Source organism: Coregonus lavaretus (genome assembly GCF_964263955.1).
Source record: "Coregonus lavaretus genome assembly, chromosome: 34".
NCBI lineage: Eukaryota > Metazoa > Chordata > Actinopteri > Salmoniformes > Salmonidae > Coregonus > Coregonus lavaretus.
Genome location: NC_140021.1, coordinates 33,700,030 through 33,726,590, shown reverse-complemented (window position 1 = coordinate 33,726,590; position 26,561 = coordinate 33,700,030). Strand labels below are relative to the sequence as shown.

The 26,561-nt window shown below is 43.4% G+C and overlaps 1 protein-coding gene across 1 annotated transcript; it reads left to right on the top strand.

Moving 5' to 3' along the window:
• Positions 1-807: 807 nt before the first annotated feature.
• Positions 808-23,580, top strand: LOC311109375 (uncharacterized protein). The gene is made up of 15 exons (XM_084152229.1): positions 808-879; positions 7,124-8,323; positions 8,604-8,762; positions 9,133-9,294; positions 9,399-9,480; positions 9,724-9,931; positions 16,476-16,543; positions 16,747-16,840; positions 17,119-17,266; positions 17,609-17,746; positions 17,982-18,135; positions 19,975-20,089; positions 21,940-22,091; positions 22,204-22,290; positions 22,531-23,580. Exons 1-15 carry the CDS (start codon positions 821-823, stop codon positions 22,732-22,734), a joined length of 3,030 nt encoding a protein of 1,009 aa, XP_084008355.1. The 5' UTR covers positions 808-820; the 3' UTR covers positions 22,735-23,580.
• Positions 23,581-26,561: the final 2,981 nt, after the last annotated feature.

Sequence of the window (26,561 nt, the reverse complement as noted above, 5' to 3'; positions counted from 1 at the left end):
ATATACAGTATCTAGCTGATAATTATGAAGTAAAACGGTTGATTGTGTATATCTTCTTTCGTCTCTATTGTTGCCATTGTCTTGGCTTTTTTATAAAGTCCTTTTTACATCAGCAGTTGTCACAAAGTGCTATACAGATACCCAGACTAAAACCCAGAAGAGCAACCAATTCAGATGTAGAAGCAAAGTGGCTAGGAAAAACTCCCTAGAACAGCAGGAACCTAGAAAATAAACACTTGAACCTACAGATGTAGGATTTTAATTTGATCACCCTGTTGCAGGGGAACTTTCTTGCAATGCAGGAAACTTTAAGTGGCACTCCAGTCTTTCCTCTTTTGTTCTCTATTGCTCCTCTATTGTTCCTCAAGCAAGGGGGAGGCTGATGACATAACTTTTTTTTTTTACATTTACGGTTTCCTATCAGACCAAGTCCTTGAATGCCATACTCCTTGAAGTTTGCAGTTGTCTAAAAAACATTTTTTTTTTACCCTTTAGTGTGTGTACTTTACTGTATTTATACTTGGGATATTGCTTTTCAACAGTAATAGTTCAAAAATCGCTGGAGGACTTCTTTAAAACGTATAGTGTATTTGAGGTTTAAAAAGGCTTCTGACATTTGTAATTTCCACATAAGTTCCAACCTGATTTACCACCCTCTCCTTGCCACTGTCAGCATACGCTGATGCATCACTGTCCCATTGCATTTTCAGTCAACACAGTACGTCGCCGGTGCTGTAGAGGGCAGAAGTACAGTTTATTGCAGCCGTGTGTATTGTGAATAATCATTGAATGATAGGACCCCCCCCCTCCCCTGAGGAAAATGGCCGACGTAGAGATGGATATCGAGTCTACAAGAATGAATAATGGAAACGAACACGTGTAAGACATTTTAGAAGATTACACAGTCATGCAATTTATTTGTAGTACTTTTAGCTGGCTCAGTGATTTTGGCAAGTCGACGTTGTGGTCGTAGTATCTGTTTTCTGCAGCATTAAAACAGTACTAGGCTAGCTAGCTGGCTAACAAATAGAGCTAGCCTGCTAGCTCGACTTTAGCTAGCATGTCAGTGTTTGCTGGCATGTTTACATGTTTTCAATAGCGAAACCACAGATAACTATACCATAAGCCAATCAAACCGTAGTGCCATAACATGTGACTTTATATTCTAGCTAGTTTGCTCCCTAGCTATCTAGCTAACTATACCTATTGCATAAGTAAGAAGCTAACGTAGCAAGCTAGCCAGTGTTTGCTAGCAAGCTAAAGCGTTAGTTGGGTCATTCTCATGAAACTTGACATTTGACCAAACAGTTGTCATTTTTCACGAAATGTTCTATTGGATCACTGAGATTAGGATATGTACTTATCTATTCCATAATTAGTCTTATGTTGTTGTTTTTTACAGATGCATTTTACCTCAATTTCCACAACAACCAACGCAACATTTCTCATTACTGTACAGTAACAGTTTTCAAAGTCCAAAAAAGTAATAAACAAATCAATTTCTAATATATTTTTTACATTGCTGCCCTAATGAAAAGGCCAGAGTTAAACATAGCACTGAAAATAAAAATATATAAAATTAAATTACTGAAATGTATTTTGTAATTTATCTCATTACCGTAACATAAACGTTTTAATATTGTTTGTCATCACTTGTGTATACATGTTTTTTTATGTACACATATTTGGATAAAGAACAAAAGTCAAACTATTAGATTAAGCCAACATTTTAGTTTTCCTAATATTTCCTAAATATTGGTACATTATGGTAATGCTGAGCTGGTTTCGGAGATGAGACTGCATGTTTCAGTAAAGAGTGTTGCATAGTTTGCCATTGAAAAACTGTACTGATCTCTATCAGAGATTCAGTAACCCAACAAATCATCAAAGTGTGTAATATGTTAATCCCAAATGACTTGCATAATACTAAAATCAATGATATTAATGCAATTTACTAAAATACCCCATATTACAGTATAAGTACTATAATTACATGCATGTATTTTGAAAATAATAATATCCAAGGTCTTTACTTGTACTCCCGAGTGGCGCAGTGGTCTAAGGCACTGCATCGCAGTGCTAGCTGTGCCACTAGAGATCCTGGTTCGAATCCAGGCTCTGTCGTAGCCGGCCGCGACCAGGAGACCCATGGGGCGGTGCGCACAATTGGCCCAGCGTCGTCCAGGGTAGGGGAGGGAATGGCCGGCAGGGGATGTAGCTCAGTTGGTAGAGCATGGCGTTTGCAACGCCAGGGTTGTGGGTTCGATAAAAAAATAATGTATGCACTAACTGTAAGTCGCTCTGGATAAGAGCGTCTGCTAAATGACTAAAAATGTTTAAAAAATGTAAATTTACAGGTAGTATTGGTGTATTAGGACATGGATATTTGTGGTTGTAAGGTATTTTAGATGTATTTCTGGATTGAATGGGATGCTATGGGCAAACGGCATAACACAATATGCCTATAAAGTATCTAAATACATGAGATATGGAACAAAAACTGTCTTGGGATATTAAAGGTACCTCAGCGATATGACGTAGCTGCAGAAAGTAAACAGCATAGGGGGTCAATATCCGCAACAACTAAGAGCGTTGAAGCGTGAAGCTCAACTTCGCCACTGTTTTGTTGCCCTGACTACCACGCTGTGAACAGCGTGAAGCGAATCCATGCACAGATACTGTATGTGACTGTGTGAGCGCTAAGTCTTGCGTCTCGCTCATCTCAATATCTGCGGTGCTGCTTGTGGCAATATCATTTCGCTGAGTCTACCTTTAACCAACAGTGTAGGTAAGTGTGAAAACAGGTACAGATGTAAAAATGAGGGATATCCTCCTTTAAGTGGTGGGGTTGCGCTTTGCTGAAACACAAACTGCCGATTCCAAATAAAATTGTATTTGCCACATGCGCCGAATACAACAGGTGTAGACATTACAGTAAAATGCTTACTTACAAGCCCTTAACCAACAATGCAGTTTAAGAAAAAAAATTAAATAGCAAACAATTAAAGCGCAGCAGTATAATAAAATAACAGTAGGGAGGTTATATACAGGGGGTACCGGTACAGAGTCAATGTGCGGGGGCACCGGTTAGTCGAGGTAATTGAGGTAATATGTACATGTGGCTTAAAGTAAGTTAAATGGGGTTTCTAGACCCCATGTTTCTTGACAAACCGTAGTTAATCAAATAAATGTTGTTTTTACAAAAAATCAAGGTTTAAGGATTGGGCCTTGTAAATAGATAAAGTTACCAGCATAGCTCACCCATTGACTATAAATGAGACTTAGCTTATTATCATTACTGAAATTAAGGTTCTTATTACCGAAACTGACCTAAAAATGATGTCGTAATGAGTACCTTAACTCAATATGCAAATAATAGGAGACAGCCATTATGAGTCAGCAAACAATTGACCACATCACTAAAGCCTTTCATGCCTCCATGTTGCTAAGGTAATGGTTCTCTGACCTTTTCCCAATTTGAGCTTTTTAGCCGTTTTGGTAATGAGAAGTCCAAGTGGGTTAAAGGGGGTGTTTGAGAATAAGAATCTAATTTTGAAGACTTATAAACCAATAAATTAACTTAACTTGTGCTCATCTAAGGACTACCCCTCTAGATCAGTGGTTCACAAACTGTAGGGCGCGCCCGAGGGGATAATACAGTGGGGGAAAAAAGTATTTAGTCAGCCACCAATTGTGCAAGTTCTCCCACTTAAAAAGATGAGAGAGGCCTGTAATTTTCATCATAGGTACACGTCAACTATGACAGACAAAATGAGAAAAGAAAATCCAGAAAATCACATTGTAGGATTTTTTTAATGAATTTATTTGCAAATTATGGTTCAAAATAAGTATTTGGTCAATAACAAAAGTTTCTCAATACTTTGTTATATACCCTTTGTTGGCAATGACACAGGTCAAACGTTTTCTGTAAGTCTTCACAAGGTTTTCACACACTGTTGCTGGTATTTTGGCCCATTCCTCCATGCAGATCTCCTCTAGAGCAGGGATGTTTTGGGGCTGTCGCTGGGCAACACGGACTTTCAACTCCCTCCAAAGATTTTCTATGGGGTTGAGATCTGGAGACTGGCTAGGCCACTCCAGGACCTTGAAATGCTTCTTACGAAGCCACTCCTTCATTGCCCGGGCGGTGTGTTTGGGATCATTGTCATGCTGAAAGACCCAGCCACGTTTCATCTTCAATGCCCTTGCTGATGGAAGGAGGTTTTCACTCAAAATCTCCCGATACATGGCCCCATTCATTCTTTCCTTTACACGGATCAGTCGTCCTGGTCCCTTTGCAGAAAAACAGCCCCAAAGCATGATGTTTCCACCCCCATGCTTCACAGTAGGTATGGTGTTCTTTGGATGCAACTCATCATTCTTTGTCCTCCAAACACGACGAGTTGAGTTTTTACCACAAAGTTCTATTTTGGTTTCATCTGACCATATGACATTCTCCCAATCCTCTTCTGGATCATCCAAATGCACTCTAGCAAACTTCAGACGGGCCTGGACATGTACTGGCTTAAGCAGGGGGTCACGTCTTGCACTGCAGGATTTGAGTCCCTGGCGGCATAGTGTGTTACTGATGGTAGACTTTGTTACTTTGGTCCCAGCTCTCTGCAGGTCATTCACTAGGTCCCCCCGTGTGGTTCTGGGATTTTTGCTCACTGTTCTTGTCATCATTTTGACCCCACAGGGTGAGATCTTGCGTGGAGCCCCAGATCGAGGGAGATTATCAGTGGTCTTGTATGTCTTCCATTTCCTAATAATTGCTCCCACAGTTGATTTCTTCAAACCAAGCTGCTTACCTATTGCTGATTCAGTCTTCCCAGCCTGGTGCAGGTCTACAATTTTGTTTCTGGTGTCCTTTGACAGCTCTTTGGTCTTGGCCATAGTGGAGTTTGGAGTGTGACTGTTTGAGGTTGTGGACAGGTGTCTTTTATACTGATAACAAGTTCAAACAGGTGCCATTAATACAGGTAACGAGTGGAGGACAGAGGAGCCTTTTAAAGAAGAAGTTACAGGTCTGTGAGAGCTAGAAATCTTGCTTGTTTGTAGGTGACCAAATACTTATTTTCCACCATAATTTGCAAATAAATTCATTAAAAATCCTACAATGTGATTTTCTGGAATTTTTTTCCTCAATTTGTCTGTCATAGTTGACGTGTACCTATGATGAAAATTACAGGCCTCTCTCATCTTTTTAAGTGGGAGAACTTGCACAATTGGTGGCTGACTAAATACTTTTTTTCCCCACTGTATCTTTGTGGGATAGAAATGCCAAAAAATTGAGGAAAAGTACTGTTTCCTCATGTCTAACCAGGAGGTTTGAAAAGATAGACAGTGGGCGTGGAGCTTATATTAATGAGGTCGCCTTGACTGACAGCTCTTTGAAACGCGTATGTCAAGAAACTTCGATGCAGTGTTGCAGTACGATCATCTCTAGCTAATTTGGTGATACACAAAGCACCCCAAACAACATTGAAATTGCATCAATTATGTCCCAAAAATGTTTACATCTCCCGCATGTCTCTTGTGATGTGGTTCACAGCAGCACTGACAGATGTGTTGACATGACAACACCAGACACAGATGAAAGGGGAGACATATAACACAGGAGGTTGGTGGCACCTTAATTGGGGAGGGCGAGGAGCGAAATGAGTGGAATGGTATCAAATGCATCAAACATCCTCCCCTCCGTCCTCCTCTCAGCAGCTTCCACTGACATATAAGTATCTTTGCCATAGATTAATTATATTTGTTGACACCCTACAGTCAAATGTTGGCACCAGTAGAGTAGCTACAGTATCTAGCTTTATAAACCACACCCCTTCACAAACACGCCTTCTCCGATGTTGGTTACAAGGCAGTACTTATTTAAATTAGGTAAGAGAATATCATGTTACCATTGGTGTATTAAAATGAGAGTTGGGATGATGTCACCCTGTCCCCTTAATAATCCCGCCTTCTGAATCCAAGTGTTTAACATGGGGGAGGGGACCAGTAACTTTATGATCAAACTTGATCAATGTAGAAGCAACAGTCATTTTTCATACTTTGGTCATCATTCTTTCATCTGGTTTCATCCAAATATCATCACATTTCATGAAAAACATGATTTTGACTGTTCGTGACCTTTAAGGAACTCAGTCAAGCTTTCAACTTACTCTTGAAAGTTGTAATAGTAGAATGCACAAGGTGCAAGTTTTGAATTGGGTAGTGCATCAGCAGTATTCCTCTTGTCATGTCAGTCATTACAGACCTTAGAGAGCTATTTATAACATACAGATCAACTAGCCCATGTCAGCTAACGTTTCTTAGCAAGGTTTTTTTAGCCCATTGATTTTGTTGTAATGTTTGAGTTACTCAAATATCACATGAACACATAAGACATGGCAAAATGTGTAGAATTGTGGGAAATTATCTTTAAAACAGCAACAAAAAAAATCTGCACCCCATGACAAAATGTGTAGAATTGTAGGAAATTATCTTTAAAACAGCAACAAAAAAAATCTGCACCCCATGACAAAATGTCTAGAATTGTAGGAAATTATCTTTAAAACAGCAACAAAAAAATTTTGCACACCATGACAAAATGTCTAGAATTGCAGGAAATAAGCTTCAACCTGCAAAAAAAAAAAATCTGCCAACGAGGGGTGTGGGTGCGGTAATGAGACATGTCCACAGACACTGTGTTTTTACGTAATAAATATTACAGTTTAATGTAAACTTCAACTAGTATACCATTTGTATGATTTATGGACAAACTACAGCAACATATTTAGTGTTTTATTCAACTAATTTAGGTTTATCTGAAGTAAAATTTTATCAAATGACCTGTGAATTTAATCCGAACGCATTTCATTAATGAATATTTGGGGTGAAAATGTGCATATTAACTTATTTAAAATAAGAGACTTTGGCAAAATAGTAGACATCTTAGTCTTCAGAATGATAGTTGATTTTTGCATATGCATTGGCTAAGTAACATTAGCTATGGCGGTAAAGTCAGAAAGAAAGGATAGTCATGTTTTGGACGATGAATGTTGTGGCCAACCAAGTTACAAAAAAGTTACTGGTTTAAATTATATCTTTGACCAATCTCTTTTTATCTCCACAGGAAAGAAGATTTGGAGAGACATGAGAAGAGTGGGAGTGAGGAGGAGAGTGGTGAAAATTCTGAAGAAGAAGAGGAGGATGTTAAAGAGGTCAGAAAGGGGGAAGCTGAAACGAATGGAGAAAAGACAGCAGAGGGGTCCAAACATTACAGCAGTGGCAGCAAGCACAAGAAAAAGAAACACAAACACCGCAGCAAGCACAAAAAACACAAACACGCCTCCGAAGAGGACAAGGACCGCAAGCGCAAACATCGACACAAACACAAGAAACACAAACGTAAAGATGGCTCCTCTCCATCCGCCCCTGGCATCAACTCTAGCCACAGAAAAACGGACATATCCCCTTCAACTGACGACAAGGCCTTATTGGAGGAGTTGGAGAAACAGAGGGCCATGATCAAAGCAGAGCTAGACAGCCAGATGATGGAGGGGGGCAAGGTGCAGTCAGGCATGGGCCTCATCCTACAGGGTTATAACTCTGGCTCTGAGGAGGGAGATGGAGAGGGGGGGGTCCGGAACGGGGAGCAGCGCCAGAGGGGCAGCATGGTGAAACCCCCCTCCCCCAGGGGTAGGAGTGGTAATGCCAGACGGGACGCCACAGAAGCGGGCAAGTCCAGCTCCAAGCGCTACAGTCGGAGCAAGTCCAGGGAGAGGACAGGCAAGGAGTCCAAGTCAGACAAAACGACTAAAGGCGCCAAAGACCGTGGCCGCAGCAAATCAAAAGAGAGGAAACGCTCCCGGAGCAGGTCCAAAGACAGAAGAAAGAAGTCTCCTTCCCCCTCCAGCAGGAGAGCAGAGCAGAGGGGCAGCCGCTCGGACAAACGCTCCTCACCCCAGAATAACAACAGACCAAACGTGGAGCACGGCGGCCGGAAGTCCAGATCACGGGAGCGCCCAGGACGGTCGGAGGCGGAGAGAGAGCGGGACAAGAGGCCGACCAAGTCCCAGTCTAAGGACACCTCGTCAGGGAAAGAGAATCGCTCTCCCCAAAGGCGAGGAGGAGGGGGGCTCAGCAGCCCCCAGAGGAGACGCAGCACCTCCCCACGCCCCACCAGAGACTCCCAGCAGGCATCAGCTTCAGCCTCCACCTCCAAACAGGGCTCTCCTTCCAGAGCAGCCAGGTCCCCAGCCAGGAGAGGCAGCAGTCGCTCCCTAGACGCCAGGAGGAGGGATGCTGACAGACAGGGCTCCTCACCACTAAGGTCCGTTACTATGGAATAACCTGCAGTCAACCCCGTATTTCTCCAACTTTGAGTCCCAATGTTTATTTTTTAAATGGGCCATCATTTATTTAAGCCTATATTATTAAGACATTTTTATGCGGTGCCACTTGCATTGTTTCTGCCCGTTTCTTGTCCCGTATTGAACAGCAGTAGTGGTCTGTACATGGCAAGGGCAACTATTACTTTTGTGTTTTAGGATTGGGCATTAAGAATGTGTTACTATCTACCACTGATCTTCTAAGCTTTCTCTCTCCTACAGAAAGCGAAAATGGCCAGAAGCAGGGCCAGGGGGTAGAGCGAGGTCACGGGAGACCAGCCCCAGAGGTGCTCCCCAAGGTCGCAGGATGAGCCGCTCTCCCTTCAGAAGAAGGTCCCCCTCGCCCTTCCGGAGACGGAGCAGGTCTCCACTGAAACGCAGGTTAGACGAGACAAGCTGAAACTTTGTGTGTGTGGATGAGCTGGGCAAAATGGAATCTGCAAGGGTTCTGCCTCAAGCCTTCTTAAATGTATTGAGATGATGCCAGGAAATAATTATAATAATAGTGGTAATACTGTATTACTATTACAGATACTGGGCTAGTTACAATTATTGTAATTGAATAGGCAGGCAATGCTGTCATAGTAGTTATAAGATCCTTTCCAACTGATTCCCTTTCAGATTCTGTCTGGCTCTATTGATGAAGCTTTAGTGATGTCACAGTAGGAGGCTCATAAGCCAAGGTTGTCTAAGGGTTTGTTAAGTGTTTAACAAACCGTTCAGAACAACACAAAGCGTTTCCTTCCTCCAGGTCACCAGAGAGGGATAGGTACGGCCGTCTCAGACAGTACGGCAGGCGCTCCAACTCCTGGGACCGGGACAGGAGGAGGAGACATGGCCGGGACGAGGACAAATTCAAGGGCAGCCTCTCTGAGGGCATGAAGGTCGACAAGGAGTCCTCCGAAGAGGAAGTGTGAGTAGAGGGAGAACACACACACACATAAATGCTACACTCGGCAATATGGTAATTCTCTTGGTGATTGTGTGTTTTTGTAAGCGGGTTTATTTTGTGCTCAGGTTGGAGGACTTTGATGGTGAGGAGGTGGATGAAGAGGCCCTCATAGAGCAGCGCCGCCAGCAGCGCCTGGCTATCGTCCAGGTCAGTTCCTCTCTGTCACTCTGCTGTTGGACTGTCCGTAGCTGTTTCAGGGATCCCCAAGTCCAGTGTTTTGTGTGTTTAGAGACACATCCTCTATTTTGTTCTACACAGATATGGGAATTTTCATGATTAGATTTTTCATGATACTCCGTTGAAATTGACCCACATCCAAACCAATATCTTATTTTTCCTGATTTCCATTGTTGTGATCTCTTTATGCCTGACACCTTTCTCCCTGCACAGAAATACCGTGGCGGCAACGAGGACAGCATGACGTCCATGGCGTCGGAGCCCAGTAGCCCCCAGAGCAGCACGCGGAGCCGCTCGCCCTCACCAGACGACATCCTGGAGCGCGTGGCGGCCGACGTCAAGGAGTACGAGCGGGAGAACCTGGACACGTTTGAGGAGAACATCAAGGCCAAGCAAGGCCTCATCACGCAGGAGAAGGACGGTGAGTAAAGGGTCAGGCAAGGAGAAAATATATGTTTGGGTGTCCCAAACAGCGCCTTATTTCCTACAGTATATGGTTAATACAACCATCCCAGCTCTGCAGATTTTGCTGCGAAGAGACAGAATCATTAGGTCATTTGTTTTGGTACTGTCCACATGTAGCTTGTTTTTGGTCGCATGTCCAGGAATGGCTGAAGAATTGCAACATTTACCTGGAGCTAACTCTGCAGATAGCACTACTGGGTGATTTGAAAAGTCATAGTCAATCGATCTATAATATAATAATGCTTTTAGCAAACATTTTTATCTTTAATTTACAATGTTTAGAAACTATGAGAATAGAAAGGTTCAGAACTTTTGTGAAACATCACAGTACAGTTGAAAAATATGGCAAATAGAAATCCAATATGGATGGTGTTAAGAGATATAGTGGGGAGAACAAGTATTTGATACACTGCCGATTTTGTAGGTTTTCCTACTTACAAAGCATGTAGAGGTCTGTAATTTTTATCATAGGTACACTTCAACTGTGAGAGACGGAATCTAAAACAAAAATCCAGAAAATCACATTGTATGATTTTTAAGTAATTCATTTGCATTTTATTGCATGACATAAGTATTTGATACATCAGAAAAGCAGAACTTAATATTTGGTACAGAAACCTTTGTTTGCAATTACAGAGATCATACGTTTCCTGTAGGTCTTGACCAGGTTTGCACACACTGCAGCAGGGATTTTGGCCCACTCCTCCATACAGTCCTTCAGGTTTCGGCGCTGTCGCTGGGCAATACGGACTTTCAGCTCCCTCCAAAGATTTTCTATTGGGTTCAGGTCTGGAGACTGGCTAGGTCACTCCAGGACCTTGAGATGCTTCTTACGGAGCCACTCCTTAGTTGCCCTGGCTGTGTGTTTCGGGTCGTTGTCATGCTGGAAGACCCAGCCACGACCCATCTTCAATGCTCTTACTGAGGGAAGGAGGTTGTTGGCCAAGATCTCGCGATACATGGCCCCATGCATCCTCCCCTCAATACGGTGCAGTCGTCCTGTCCCCTTTGCAGAAAAGCATCCCCAAATAATGATGTTTCCACCTCCATGCTTCACGGTTGGGATGGTGTTCTTGGGGTTGTACTCATCCTTCTTCTCCAAACACGGCGAGTGGGGTTTAGACCAAAAAGCTCTATTTTTGTCTCATCAGACCACATGACCTTCTCCCATTCCTCCTCTGGATCATGCAGATGGTCATTGGCAAACTTCAGACGGGCCTGGACATGCGCTGGCTTGAGCAGGGGGACCTTGCGTGCGCTACAGGATTTTAATCCATGACGGCGTAGTGTGTTACTAATGGTTTTCTTTGAGACTGTGGTCCCAGCTCTCTTCAGGTCATTGACCAGGTCCTGCCGTGTAGTTCTGGGCTGATCCCTCACCTTCCTCATGATCATTGATGCCCCACGAGGTGAGATCTTGCATGGAGCCCCAGACCGAGGGTGATTGACGTAATCTTGAACTTCTTCCATTTTCTAATAATTGCGGCAACAGTTGTTGCCTTCTCACCAAGCTGCTTGCCTATTGTCCTGTAGCCCATCCCAGCCTTGTGCAGGTCTACAATTTTATCCCTGATGTCCTTGCACAGCTCTATGGTCTTGGCCATTGTGGAGAGGTTGGAGTCTGTTTGATTGAGTGTGTGGACAGGTGTCTTTTATACAGGTAATGAGTTCAAACAGGTGCAGTTAATGCAGGTAATGAGTGGAGAACAGGAGGGCTTCTTAAAGAAAAACTAACACGTCTGTGAGAGCCGGAATTCTTACTGGTTGGTAGGTGATAAAATACTTACAGTGGGGAAAAAAAGTATTTAGTCAGCCACCAATTGTGCAAGTTCTCCCACTTAAAAAGATGAGAGAGGCCTGTAATTTTCATCATAGGTACACGTCAACAATGACAGACAAATTGAGATTTTTTTTCTCCAGAAAATCACATTGTAGGATTTTTTATGAATTTATTTGCAAATTATGGTGGAAAATAAGTATTTGGTCACCTACAAACAAGCAAGATTTCTGGTTCTCACAGACCTGTAACTTCTTCTTTAAGAGGCTCCTCTGTCCTCCACTCGTTACCTGTATTAATGGCACCTGTTTGAACTTGTTATCAGTATAAAAGACACCTGTCCACAACCTCAAACAGTCACACTCCAAACTCCACTATGGCCAAAACCAAAGAGCTGTCAAAGGACACCAGAAACAAAATTGTAGACCTGCACCAGGCTGGGAAGACTGAATCTGCAATAGGTAAGCAGCTTGATTTGAAGAAATCAACTGTGGGAGCAATTATTAGGAAATGGAAGACATACAAGACCACTGATAATCTCCCTCGATCTGGGGCTCCACGCAAGATCTCACCCCGTGGGGTCAAAATGATCACAAGAACGGTGAGCAAAAATCTCAGAACCACACGGGGGCACCTAGTGAATGACCTGCAGAGAGCTGGGACCAAAGTAACAAAGCCTACCATCAGTATCACACTACGCCGCCAGGGACTCAAATCCTGCAGTGCAAGATGTGTCCCCCTGCTTAAGCCAGTACATGTCCAGGCCCGTCTGAAGATTGCTAGAGTGCATTTGGATGATCCAGAAGAGGATTGGGAGAATGTCATATGGTCAGATGAAACCAAAATATAACTTTTTGGTAAAAACTCAACTCGTCGTGTTTGGAGGACAAAGAATGCTGAATTGCATCCAAAGAACACCATACCTACTGTGAAGCATGGGGGTGGAAACATCATGCTTTGGGGCTGTTTTTCTGCAAAGGGACCAGGACGACTGATCCGTGTAAAGGAAAGAATGATTGGGGCCATGTATCGTGAGATTTTGAGTGAAAACCTCCTTCCATCAGCAAGGGCATTGAAGATGAAACGTGGCTGGGTCTTTCAGCATGACAATGATCCCAAACACACCGCCCGGGCAACGAAGGAGTGGCTTCGTAAGAAGTATTTCAAGGTCCTGGAGTGGCCTAGCCAGTCTCCAGATCTCAACCCCATAGAAAATCTTTGGAGGGAGTTGAAAGTCCGTGTTGCCCAGCGACAGCCCCAAAACATCACTGCTCTAGAGGAGATCTGCATGGAGGAATGGGCCAAAATACCAGCAACAGTGTGTGAAAACCTTGTGAAGACTTACAGAAAACGTTTGACCTGTGTCATTGCCAACAAAGGGTATATAACAAAGTATTGAGAAACTTTTGTTATTGACCAAATACTTATTTTCCACCATAATTTGCAAATAAATTCATAAAAAATCCTACAATGTGATTTTCTGGAAAAAAAAATCTCATTTTGTCTGTCATAGTTGACGTGTACCTATGATGAAAATTACAGGCCTCTCTCATCTTTTTAAGTGGGAGAACTTGCACAATTGGTGGCTGACTAAATAATTTTTTCCCCCACTGTATGTCATGCAATAAAATGCAAATTAATTACTTAAAAAACATACAATGTGATTTTCTGGATTTTTGTTTTAGATTCCGTCTCTCAAAGTTGAAGTGTACCTATGATAAAAATTACAGACCTCTACATGCTTTGTAAGTAGGAAAACCTGCAAAATCGGCAGTGTATCAAATTCTTTTTCTCCCCACTGTAGATGGGTGGTGTTGAATGGAGCTGAAGGATGGGACTAATCACAACAAGATAACTAATGTAAAATATACTGTGTCCGTAAAATGTATATAGGTTCAGAACTTTTGTGAAACAGCACAGTTAAAAATATATGGCAAATAGAAATCAAACTGCATGGTCTTCAGAAGTAGATGGGAGGGGTTGAGGGTAGTGGAAGAATAGCTGTAAAAACAAACAAAATATAACTATTGTAAAATAGATTGTGTCCGTAAAATGTATATAGTATGTATAAGCTGGAAGTAGAAGCCTAAGTGTTGTTGTTCGTTATTTTACTCCAATTAGGGGAGGGGTGGTAGGGTTAGTGGAAAAAAGTTTTACACAAGATCTCATCTCGTGGGGCATCAATGATCATGAGGAAGGTGAGGGATCAGCCCAGAACTACACGGCAGGACCTGGTCAATGACCTGAAGAGAGATGGGACCACAGTCTCAAAGAAAACCATTAGTAACACACTACGCCGTCATGGATTAAAATCCTGTAGAGCACGCAAGGTCCCCCTGCTCAAGCCAGCGCATGTCCAGGCCCGTCTGAAGTTTGCCAATGACCATCTGGATGATCCAGAGGAGGAATGGGAGAAGGTCATGTGGTCTGATGAGACAAAAATAGAGCTTTTTGGTCTAAACTCCACTCGCCGTGTTTGGAGAAGAAGGATGAGTACAACCCCAAGAACACCATCCCAACCGTGAAGCATGGAGGTGGAAACATCATTATTTGGGGATGCTTTTCTGCAAAGGGGACAGGACGACTGCACCGTATTGAGGGGAGGATGCATGGGGCCATGTATCGCGAGATCTTGGCCAACAACCTCCTTCCCTCAGTAAGAGCATTGAAGATGGGTCGTGGCTGGGTCTTCCAGCATGACAACGACCCAAAACACACAGCCAGGGCAACTAAGGAGTGGCTCCGTAAGAAGCATCTCAAGGTCCTGGAGTGACCTAGCCAGTCTCCAGACCTGAACCCAATAGAAAATCTTTGGAGGGAGCTGAAAGTCCGTATTGCCCAGCAACAGCCCCGAAACCTGAAGGATCTGGAGAAGGACTGTATGGAGGAGTGGGCCAAAATCCCTGCTGCAGTGTGTGCAAACCTGGTCAAGACCTACAGGAAACGTATGATCTCTGTAATTGCAAACAAAATTTTCTGTACCAAATATTAAGTTCTGCTTTTCTGATGTATCAAATACTTATGTCATGCAATAAAATGCAAATGAATTACTTAAAAATCATACAATGTGATTTTCTGGATTTTTGAAGTGTACCTATGATAAAAATTACAGACCTCTACATGCTTTGTAAGTAGGAAAACCTGCAAAATCGGCAGTGTATCAAATTCTTGTTCTCCCCACTGTAGATGGGTGGTGTTGAATGGAGCTGAAGGATGGGACTAATCACAACAAGATAACTAATGTAAAATATACTGTGTCCGTAAAATGTATATAGGTTCAGAACTTTTGTGAAACAGCACAGTTAAAAATATATGGCAAATAGAAATCAAACTGCATGGTCTTCAGAAGTAGATGGGAGGGGTTGAGGGTAATGGAAGAATAGCTGTAAAAACAAAAATATAACTATTGTAAAATAGATTGTGTCCGTAAAATGTATATAGTATGTATAAGCTGGAAGTAGAAGCCTAAGTGTTGTTGTTCGTTATTTTACTCCAATTAGGGGAGGGGTGGTAGGGTTAGTGGAAAAGAATAAAGGAAAGAATAAAAAAAAGTTTTACAAAAGATCTGGTCCCAAACCCAACCGTAGTCCCGCAATGTTATTTTAGGCGTATGTGACGCAGCTCACCTGCCAGCCATGGTCCCAGCAATTTTGCGTCCTAAAGGCAATATCAAATGCCCCAAAATAACTTAAGAAATAGGTTAAATTACCAGAAATTACATTTTATTACTGGGGTATATCAGCCAAAATGCTAGATTTAGTTTGAAGAGAGCAGAGTTGGAGAGACTTGCACTTTCTCTTTAGCTATTTTTATAGCCTAACTTTTAGGAGCGGGACGATTTTCAGACAGAGAAATATGATGATCAATATTTATTTCTAGGCAGTGAAGTAAACTATAGCCTAATCATATTCAGGAAGTACATTTCCTTGGAAAGATAACTGCCCCTTGCTTCTCCGCCCATGCGTAGGCTATAGCCTACTCTATTTAATTCAGACCACACGCGCACCTGATCTCGCAGGTAGGCTACTGAACTGGAAGCAGCAAGAATGACGACAGCGACACTTGCTACGTTTTGCATAGTCCTATAGGATATATCTTACTGTTTATGAGGATGATTTGCAGGCAGAGACAAATAAAAGGGTAATCAATATTTATTGAAAATGAAAAGGTGCAACGCTCGCTCACCATAGTAGCCTAACCAATGTGCGCGTTGTGCCTTTTCCTTTTCAATGATGATTCAATTTTTTGATTGCACTTCGACTCATGTTGGTTGAGCGCCCTCGACTTCTTTCCATTATTAATATTTATTTGGAGACACTGTAGTAAACTAGTCTAATATTTAACCATTATTAATATTTATTTGGAGACACTAGTAAACTACAGTCTAATCATATTTAAGTTAATTTCATATTAATGTTATCCCCCTAATGGGATAATAAAGTTGATCTGAATTTGAATTTGAATCTGTCTAACATGGGGCTTGTGTGAAAGCTGACAATGCAATGTAGGGACTTAACACTTATGACTAACATTGACCAATGGAGGGTTGTAAATTAGTCTTTGGTCTGTAAATAAGTATTTGGTTCCACTATAGTCATTCAGTTACATTCCTTCAGGTCATATCTTTAGGCCAAAACGTGTGCCAGTCGAAACATGTTTCTACTAATAACTCACAAATGTAATATATTTTTAAATCTTGCTTCCTCCTCCCTCTTTCCGTTAGGACCCAAAAAGCCCTCGGCCCCTGATATGTTTACAGAATCGGACGACATGTTTGAAGCAGCCATTGATGTAAGTCTTACAGGAGCCTCATTCCCCTCCACTGATCTCCAGCCATGTTTATATCTCTGATCGTTAGAGTGCTACTCTGGATCAGACATGCATGCCCGTCTTTATCTTCTGAATGATCTGTCTGTGGCAGTAGTTCATTATGTGAGTGTGGTTGAATGTTTGGTCATGTTGCGGTTGAACCGCTGGTCGTCTATCCTGTACAGAGTGCCAGGATGAGAGCAGCGGGTGTTGGGGGGAAGGACTTCAAAGACAACCCCAACCTCCGGGACAACTGGACCGACGCAGAGGGTTACTACCGTAAGTGCCCTTGACTGTACAAATGTTCATGTCATTCACTAATTCATCAATGAAAGGCTGCTGAGCATTTTTCTCTATAAGTCAGCCCTGTTTGGAGCCAGTCCATATAGTCTTACAGTATTCCAACCTCTGCTGTGTATGAGTGCGGTCCTTTGATTTCACTATCATTCAATAAAGTGTTATTTTAGGCCTGGAAACTGGATATCTCATTGAGAAATGTCCAACACTTTATAAACATGCCCCTCATCTCTTCCCTCTGTGTCCCACCCGTGTGTTAGGTGTGAACATCGGGGAGACGCTGGACAAGCGCTACGACGTGTACGGCTACACAGGCCAGGGAATGTTTAGCAACGTGATCAGGGGCAGGGACACGGCCCGCGCCGGACAGGATGTGGCTGTCAAGATCATCCGCAACAACGAGCTCATGTAGGTCCTCAGGCCTCAGGAAGGCAAGCCTCAGGACTCAAATGACACCCCATTCCCTATATAGTGTACTACTTTTGACCAGCACGCTTGACCAGGGCCCATAGCGCTCTAGGCAAAAGTAGTGCACTATATAGGGAATAGGGTGCCATTTGGGTTTTACTTATTGTTATGGGAGCATATTGCCTTCACCACCCATACATTTGAATGTGCACTCTCATTAGAAGTATTCCATCTATGTCTATGTGAATCGTCCAGGGTTCCCTTGGAAGATGGGAATTTATCTGATTTATTTATAAAAATAAATAAAAAACAATCGATGCTGATTTTGTTTTGGGTCTCCAGGCAGAAGACTGGCCTAAAGGAGCTAGAGTTCCTCAAGAGGCTCAACGACGCCGACCCCGACGACAAGTTCCACTGCCTGCGCCTCTTCAGACACTTCTACCACAAGCAGCACCTGTGTCTGGTGTTTGAGCCCCTCAGGTACTGACTGGGAGACTACCACTACTGCACTGTCACCGCACTATGGCTACGTCTTAAATGGCAACCTATTATAGTGCACTTCTGGTCAAAATTAATGCAATTGAAAGGGAATAGGGTGCCATTTCAGACGCACCCAATGTCCTTAGTGGCATTGTACACTGCGACGTATTTGTCATCTAGCACACAGCTTCACTGGCTCTAACTCATGTCTTTCTGTGTCATTTACTGTTCCCAGTATGAACTTGCGCGAGGTGCTGAAGAAGTACGGTAAGGACGTGGGCCTCCACATCAAGGCTGTCCGCTCCTACACCCAGCAGCTCTTCCTGGCCCTAAAGCTCCTCAAACGCTGCAGCATCCTCCACGCTGACATTAAGCCTGACAACATCTTGGTACGAGGCCCATACTATCATTATGTTAGGGATGTGACAAATGGAAAATGTTGCTTAACGTTTAAACTGCAATTTCTTTAACTGTTTTCAGTAAAACAAATATCCTGGGTTTTTCTTTATTTTTACTATTTTCTACATTGTAGAATAATAGTGAAGACATCACAACTATGAAATAGCACATATGGAATCATGTAGTAACCAAAAAAGTGTTAAACAAATGAGGTTCTTCAAAGTAGCCACCCTTTCCCTTGATGACAGCTTTGCACACTCTTGGCATTCTCTCAACCAGCTTCATGAGGTAGTCACCTGGAATGCATTTCAATTAACAGGTGTGCCTTGTTAAAAAGTTAATTTGTGTAATTAATTTCCTTCTTAATGCGTTTGAGACAATCAGTTGTGTTGTGACAAGGTAGGGGTGGTATACAGAAGATAGCCCTATTTGGTAAAAGACCAAGTCCATATTATGGCAAGAACAGCTCAAATAAGCAAAGAGAAACGACAGTCCATCATTACTTAAGACATGAAGGTCAATCCGGAAAATTTCAAGAACTTTGAACGTTTCTTCAAGTGCAGTCGCAAAAACCATCAAGCGCTATGATGAAACTGGCTCTCATGAGGACCGCCACAGGAAAGGAAGACCCAGAGTTACCTCTGCTGCAGAGGTAACTGGTGCACCTCAGATTGCTGCCCAAATAAATGCTTCACAGAGTTCAAGTAACAGACACATCTCAACATCAACTGTTCAGAGGAGACTGCGTGAATCAGGCCTTCATGGTTGAATTGCTGCAAAGACACCACTACTAAAGGACACCAATAAGAAGAAGAGACTTGCTTGGGCCAAGAAACATGAGCAATGGACATTAGACCGGTGGAAATCTGTCCTTTGGTCTGATGAGTCCAAATTTGAGATTTTTGGTTCCAACCGCTGTGTCTTTGTGAGACGCAGAGTAGGTGAACGGATGATCTCTGCATGTGGTTCCCACCGTGAAGCATGGAGGAGGAGGTGTGATGGTGTGGGGGTGCTTTGCTGGTGACACTGTCAGTGATTAATCTTGACCTGTCTGCATGCAGACCACTCTCTCCTATAAAAGTACTTTAAAGTTTGTTAAATACCGTGACTTACCAAGACATTTAGTCAAAAGAAAACGCATCTTTCGCAAGGAACCGACTCCTAAGATTCAGTATTTTTGGAACGGAGGAGACTTATTAATTGCCGTACTTCCGAGAACACAAACACTTGCAAGTTTCATAGCGAGGGACAAAGAGAGAGGGGAGGGGCACGGTATAGGCAGGTCGGCCACCAGGCAGACAGTCGGAACCGTGCACTAGGCCTATCTATTAAATCAAAAGCTGTATCTCGCAATGGAATGCAGTTTTTTTGCAATTTCTTGGCTTGCAATGTCTCGCAAATTCAGTAAAGCAGTGCCTATCATCAATGAATAGGCTAGGATATTCTACACCCAACAGACTCTCGCATCAATAGCGAAGAGAAAGAGCAGGCTAGCCAGCTGCACTGTGATTAACATTTTCTGGGGGGTAAAAAACAAAAACATTCCGTTAGGGATTCTTCTTAATGTTAAGGATTCCAATTTTGTTAATAAACGTTCACACCCCTACGTTTATATATATCATCACATGACTGTTAACCACTGCACTGAGGCTGGGTCGTGTTCATAAGGCACCAAATGGAAGAAAGCAGACTGAAACAGGGAGGGACTGCCTGGATTCGTCCAGTAAGAATCACTTGTTTTTTCGCTTTCTATAGAGTCTTTTTTTTGTTTGCGTTTTGCGACACTGCCCTGGTCTGATAGTGTCTGTTTCTCTGTCTCTCCCCACAAGGTGAATGAGTCAAAGACCATCCTGAAACTCTGCGATTTTGGCTCCGCGTCCCACGTGGCGGACAACGACATCACGCCATACCTCGTCAGCAGATTCTACAGAGCTCCCGAAATCAGTAAGTTTTATTTTTAGATTGTTTGTTGACTATAAAGATTTTTCTGTAATAATCAGGGATGTTGTAAACTTGTCACTTTTCAGCAATATTCGCCGTTTCGATCTCAAAATAGATCATCCACATGAATTGTGTAGATCTGTCTGATGAAAAGTGCGCAGAGTGTATCACCCATTGAGCTATAAAAGAGGCGTGAACAGATTTTCTTGACTTCTTCTCCCTGCGTAGCTCCCGCTCCAGGCATAAGCGGTCGCATAGGGCCCCAGGCTGCTAGGGGGCCCCCAACCCAACACAACACATTATTTTTATTTTTTTTAGGAAAGTCAGGTTCTCAACTTAATGTTGAGAGTTAGAATAGTAGAATACACAAGGTGCAAGTTCGAAATTTGGTTGTTTATCAGCAATTTTTCTCGTTTTGTCAGTCACTGACAGACACTCAATTAGCCATTTAAGCTAACCATTTTTAGATCGGTAAATTAAAGGGCACGTGCTCAGGGGACCTTCAGGAGGCCCCCATTGATTTTGTTAGTTACTCTCACTCAGATATCATTAACATGGCATAAGTCTTGGCAAAATGGGTAGAATTGCATGAAATTAGCTGTAAAACTGCACTTTTTTTTCTCTCTGCCCCATGTCAAAAAAGAAGAAAAACTCTTGAATGAGTAGGTGTGTCCAAACTTTTGACTGGTAGTGTATGTTTCTTATATCGAAATTAATTACTGAGCACAGAATGCATCCCTACACGTCCTACAAATAGAAAATCAGATACAGTATGTCAATGAGTGCTTCATCCAATATCACGTGTGACAGCTGTGAGGCTACTCAACTTTTGGGAGCTGTGTGTGTGTGTGAGGAGAGTGACAGAGTGGTGTGTGTGAGGGAGAGTGGTGTGTGTGAGGGAGAGTGGTGTGTGTGTGAGGGAGAGTGGTGTGTGTGTGAGGGATAGTGGTGTGTGTGTGAGGGAGAGTGGTGTGTGTGAGGGAGAGTGGTGTGTGTGAGGGAGAGTGGTGTGTGTGAGGGAGAGTGGTGTGTGTGAGGGAGAGTGGTGTGTGTGAGGGAGAGTGGTGTGTGTGTGTGTGTGTGTGAGGGAGAGTGGTGTGTGTGTGTGTGTGTGTGAGGGAGAGTGGTGTGTGTGTGAGGGAGAGTGGTGTGTGTGTGAGGGAGAGTGGTGTGTGTGTGAGGGAGAGTGGTGTGTGTGTGTGAGGGAGAGTGGTGTGTGTGTGTGAGGGAGAGTGGTGTGTGTGTGAGGGAGAGTGGTGTGTGTGAGGGAGAGTGGTGTGTGTGTGTGAGGGAGAGTGGTGTGTGTGTGAGGGAGAGTGGGGGGGGGGGGGGGTGTAGGCTATTTGTGTAAAGTTGTCTGAAGAGTAGGGTGAAGATGGTTTCAAATAGGCCTAGTGTGTTTTTCCCTTACTGATCATTATGCATTTATATTCCTTACTACATCCCTCCTGCCCAATCACAGGAAGGCCTTTGGATATGAGCAAATCAGCCATTTTCTGAAGTAGCCTATTGTATTATACAGTATGAAGTTAAATTCAATGTGTTGTATTGAGTAGAGGTGTGAATATCAGGGACAGGTTTTTGTGCAGCACAGGTGCAGAACGTATAGAAAACGGGAACAGGCGTCCTGGGGGTGGCAGGCAAACTCCGTGGTATCAACATCATTAGTGAAATGTTGGTATTGTGAAAACCCCACACTGAAAATAGGGACATTTTGTTGCAGTCCACAGATTATTTTGCGTGTTTCCTTGCAGATTTTTTTTCTCACCTTTTTGGGCCCTCACCAGTTTGCATCCCTGAATAATGGTCTCACATTCTTGGATCACATTCATTATGATTTCTCTCTGTCACAGTCATTGGGAAGCCGTACGACTACAGCATAGACATGTGGTCGGTGGGCTGCACGCTATACGAACTCTACACAGGCAAGATCCTGTTCCCCGGCTCCTCCAACAACCACATGATCAAACTGGCCATGGACCTCAAGGGCAAGATGCCCAACAAGGTAAACTGTCCACATTACTGGACCTGGCCTCAACCTTTTTCTCAAAGTTATAACCTGGGGCATTGTACACTGGGCTGTAAGGTACAGATGATGTTTCTTCTTTTGTTCTCAGATGATCCGGAAAGGTCTGTTCAAAGACCAGCACTTTGATCATAACCTCAACTTCCTCTACATTGAAGTAGATAAAGTGACTGAAAGGGTTTGTATATGTTCTACTTTTCACCTGCTACATTTTCAGGAAACAATCTAAGAAAGAGGACAAAACAGTTTCCCTGATTCTATCGATCTTCAGTCTGTGGTTCAAGCATAAATAACTTGCTAGGTTTGCTGGGCTAATCATGAAGGCTCATTCAGATGGTTAATGGGTTTTGAATAGTTACACTGTCTCACACCCCCTCCATTCCACCCCTCCATCCACCCATCACCATCCCGTCCACAGGAGAAGGTGACAGTGATGAGCACCATCAACCCCACCAAGGACCTGCTGTGTGACATGGTGGGCGGCCAGCGGCTGCCCGAGGAGCAGAGGAAGAAGGTCCTGGTCCTCAAAGACCTGATCGACAGCACGCTGATGCTGGACCCGGCCAAACGCATCAGCATCAACCAGGCCCTGCAGCACCCCTTCATCCAGGAGAAGATCTGACCTCAGACTAGCTCACACTATACCAGTTGCCTGGTTCCAGATCCATTTGTGCTGTCTCGCCAGCTATGGTCATTGCATGACAACAACCATAGTTGGCAAAACAGCACAAACAGATCTGGGACCAGGCTACTATACCACCACCACCACCCAGAGCAGCGATGTCAGGTTGAATACTGCAGTATGGCAGCCAAAAAGACAAGACCAGACTCCCCATTGAGAATGTTATGGATTTATATTTTTCCTTCCCCCGATTTTGATTATGATGGGTACTATAACCTGGTATCTAGTTTTATTGTAAATAGGTCATGGAAAATTGACATTCTGAAAAAAAACTATACTTTTGTGATTTATCATTGTAAAACTCCCACCCCGCCCGGGCGGTGATGCAGCGGCTATGGACTTTTTCTATTTAACTGGCATTGAAATGACAGACATTGAAAGAATATAATTCCTGTAAATATGTCTATTGCGTTGTTGGAAGAATCAAGAGTGTTGGTCGGTTTGAAATGTGTGTTGTGTACTAGTCGCATCAAGAAGATGATATATAATAGCACGTCTTCTGCAGTTCATTTTTTATGATTACCAACATTGCTCAGTCTGCGGTGATGCATGCTTTTGAATGTGCACTCTTTCGTTGTGCCCTAGACATGTGTAGCGCGGGCCTGTGTAATGTAAATGCTCTCTGTGTGCAGCAGCATTTATGTCCCATATGTAATGGCAGATGGCAGCACAAGCCCCATTTCACAGGTCCCAGGCCCGTGATTAAGGAATGGACTCAACAGTAGTACTGTACTCCCCTCTGAACAATATAAATGTTCCATTTCAAGCACAGCCCCGATTGGCTCCAATGATTTCATAACTTCTCTTTATTTCTCTATTTTTCTCTCTCTCTGACACGGTCCTGGCTATAGGCTCTCAGTTTTAAGTGCCTCGTGCATGAGACTTGTGTGTAGAACACAGAACAATGCCAGCTTGTGGAAGCCACCACCCTCCCTCATTGTTCTCCTCCTATGTTGTATACAGTCACCGGCCAGTTTATTATGTACACCAATCTAGTACCGGGTTGGACCTCCCTTTTCCTCCAGAACAGCCTGAATTCTTCGGGGCATGGATTCTACAAGTCGGAAACGTTCCACAGGGATGTTGGTCCATGCTGACGCAATGGCATCACGCAGTTGCTGCAGATTGGACAGCGGTACACGACCGCCACCAGCCTGTACCGTTGACACCAGGCAGGATGGGTCCTACTGCTTAGGCCTAATCCTGACTCTGCCATCAGCATGATGCAACAGGATTCGTCGGATCAGGCAATATTTTTCCACTTCTCAATTGTCCAGTGTTGGTGATCACATGCCCACTGGAGCCACTTCTTCTTTTTAGCTGATAGGAGTAGAACCCGGTGTGCTCGTCTGCCGCAATAGCCCAACCGTGAATAGGATCGACGAGTCTGTTTGTGGCCAGCCTGTTGGCTTGCACGATTATTGCCATTCTCCTTCGACCTCTCATCAACGAGCTGTTTTCGCCCAAAGGACTGCCGCTGACTGGATATGTTTTGTTTGTCGCACCATTCTTGGGGAAACCCTAGACACTGTTGTGCGTGAAAAGCCCAAGAGTCAGCCGTTTCTGAGATACTGGATCTGGTGTGCCTGGCACCGATTATCATACCACATTCAGTCGCTTAGGTCACTCGTTTTGCCCATTCTAACGTTCATTCGAACAGTAACTGAATGCTTTGATGCCTGTCTGCCTGCTTTATATACAGTGCATTCGGAAAGTATTCAGACCTCTACTTTTTCCACATGTTGTGGATTGAATTGTTTTTTCCCCTCATCAATCTACACACAATACCCCATAATGACAAAGCAAAAACAGGTTTGTAGAAATGTTGCAAATTTATAAAAATATAAAAAACTGATCACAATTACTTAAATATTCAGACCCTTTACTCAGTACTTTGTTGAAGCACCTTTGGCAGCGATTACAGCCTCGAGTCTTCTTGGGTATGACGCTACAAGCTTGGCACACCTGTATTTGGGGAGTTTCTCCCATTCTTCTCTGCAGATCATCTCAAGCGCTGTCAGGTTGGATGGGGAGCATTGCTGCACAGCTATTTTCAGGTCTCTCCAGAGATGTTTGATCGGGTTCAAGTACGGGCTCTGGCTGGGCCAATCAAGGACATTGAGACTTGTCCCGAAGCCATTCCTGCATTGTCTTGGCTGTGTGCAGGTTTTAATCAAGGATCTCTCTGTACTTTGCTCCGTTCATCTTTCCCTCAATCCTGACTAGTCTCCCAGTACCTGCCGCTGAAAAACATCCCCACAGCATGATGCTGCAACAACCATGCTTCACCGTAAGGATGGTGCCATGTTTCCTCCAGAAATTACGCTTGGCATTCGGGCCAAAGAGTTGAATCTTTGTTTCATCAGACCAGAGAATCTTGTTTCTCATGGTCTGAGAGTCCTTTAGGTGCCTTTTGGTAAACTCCCAAGCGGGCTGTGATGTGACTTTTACTGAGGAGTGGCTTCCGTCTGGCCACTCTACCATAAAGGCCTGATTGGTGGAGTGCTGCAGAGATGGTTGTCCTTCTGGAAGGCTCTCCCATCTCCACAGAGGAACTCTGGAGCTCTGTCAGAGTGACCATCGGGTTTGGTCACCTCCCTGACCAAGGCCCTTCTCCCCCGATTGCTCAGTTTGGCCGGGCCGCCAGCTCTAGGAAGAGTCTAGGTGGTTCCAAACTTCTTCCATTTAAGAATGATGGAGGCCACTGTGTTCTTGGGGACCTTCAATGCTGCAGACATTTTTTGGTACCTTTCCCCAGATCTGTGTCTCAACACAATCCTGTCTCAATTCCTTCGACCTCATGGCTTGGTTTTTGCTCTGGCGTGCACTGTCAACCGTGGGACCTTATATATACAGGTGTGTGCCTTTCCAAATCATGTCCAATCAATTTTATTTACCAAAGGTGGACTCCAATCAAGTTGTAGAAACATCACAAGGATGATCAAAGGAAACAGGATGCAGCTGAGCTCAATTTCGAGTCTCATAGCAAAGGGTCTAAATACTTATGTAAATAAGGTATTTATGTGTTTTGTTTTTAATACATTTGCAAAAAAATCTAAAAACCTGTTTTTGCTTTTTCATTATGGGGTATTGTGTGTAGCTTGATGAGGAACATTTTTTATTTAATATATTTTAGAGTAAGGCTGGAACGTAAAAAAAATGTGGAAAAGGGGAAGGGGTCTGAATACTTTCCGAATGCACTGTAGCAAGCCACAGCCACATGACTCACTGTCTGTAGGAGCGATACATTTTTGTGAACTAAACTGGCCGGTGAGTGTATATTCCATTGTTACCATCGTCTTTCTTCATGTTTGATTTGTTTGTTTTTTCACTGAGGGAAAAAATATTGTGATTTAAGCAAATAATTGAGTTGTGAAATTCAGCTGATGTGAAAAGAGCACCTTCAGTGTACCACAACTTTTAGTAATAAAATATTTCATATTCAATATTGTTTTGGCTCTCCTCTTTTCTCAAGTACAATACAAATGTACAGCACAGTGTATTTGCCTCAATTGAGCAATGAGTTGTAATTATTGATGTTTGGGGTGGCAAACGGATAACTGGATAGAGGGCATCCTTGTCTTCAGTGTATTTTCTATGTAAGACTGGTTGACTTCCTCTTTAGGTTTGGATGCTGACTGAGGAAGAGGAGACTTGTGAAAATATGAACTCAGATTGACAGGTATCCCCATCTGTCTCTCCATTTAGCATTGAAGTTCTGCCCTGAGAGGGCACCAACCAGGGCTCTGACAGCTGTTCCCTGAAAC

What these genes read in the sequence shown, in the direction of transcription:
- LOC311109375 (XM_084152229.1), top strand. Translation starts at nt 821, where the DNA reads ATGGCCGACGTAGAGATGGATATCGAGTCTACAAGAATGAATAATGGA. An exon ending in CAGGGCTCCTCACCACTAAG is followed by an intron (nt 8,324 to 8,603) that starts GTCCGTTACTAT and finishes TCTCTCCTACAG; the next exon opens with AAAGCGAAAATGGCCAGAAG. An exon ending in CATCACGCAGGAGAAGGACG is followed by an intron (nt 9,932 to 16,475) that starts GTGAGTAAAGGG and finishes TCTTTCCGTTAG; the next exon opens with GACCCAAAAAGCCCTCGGCC.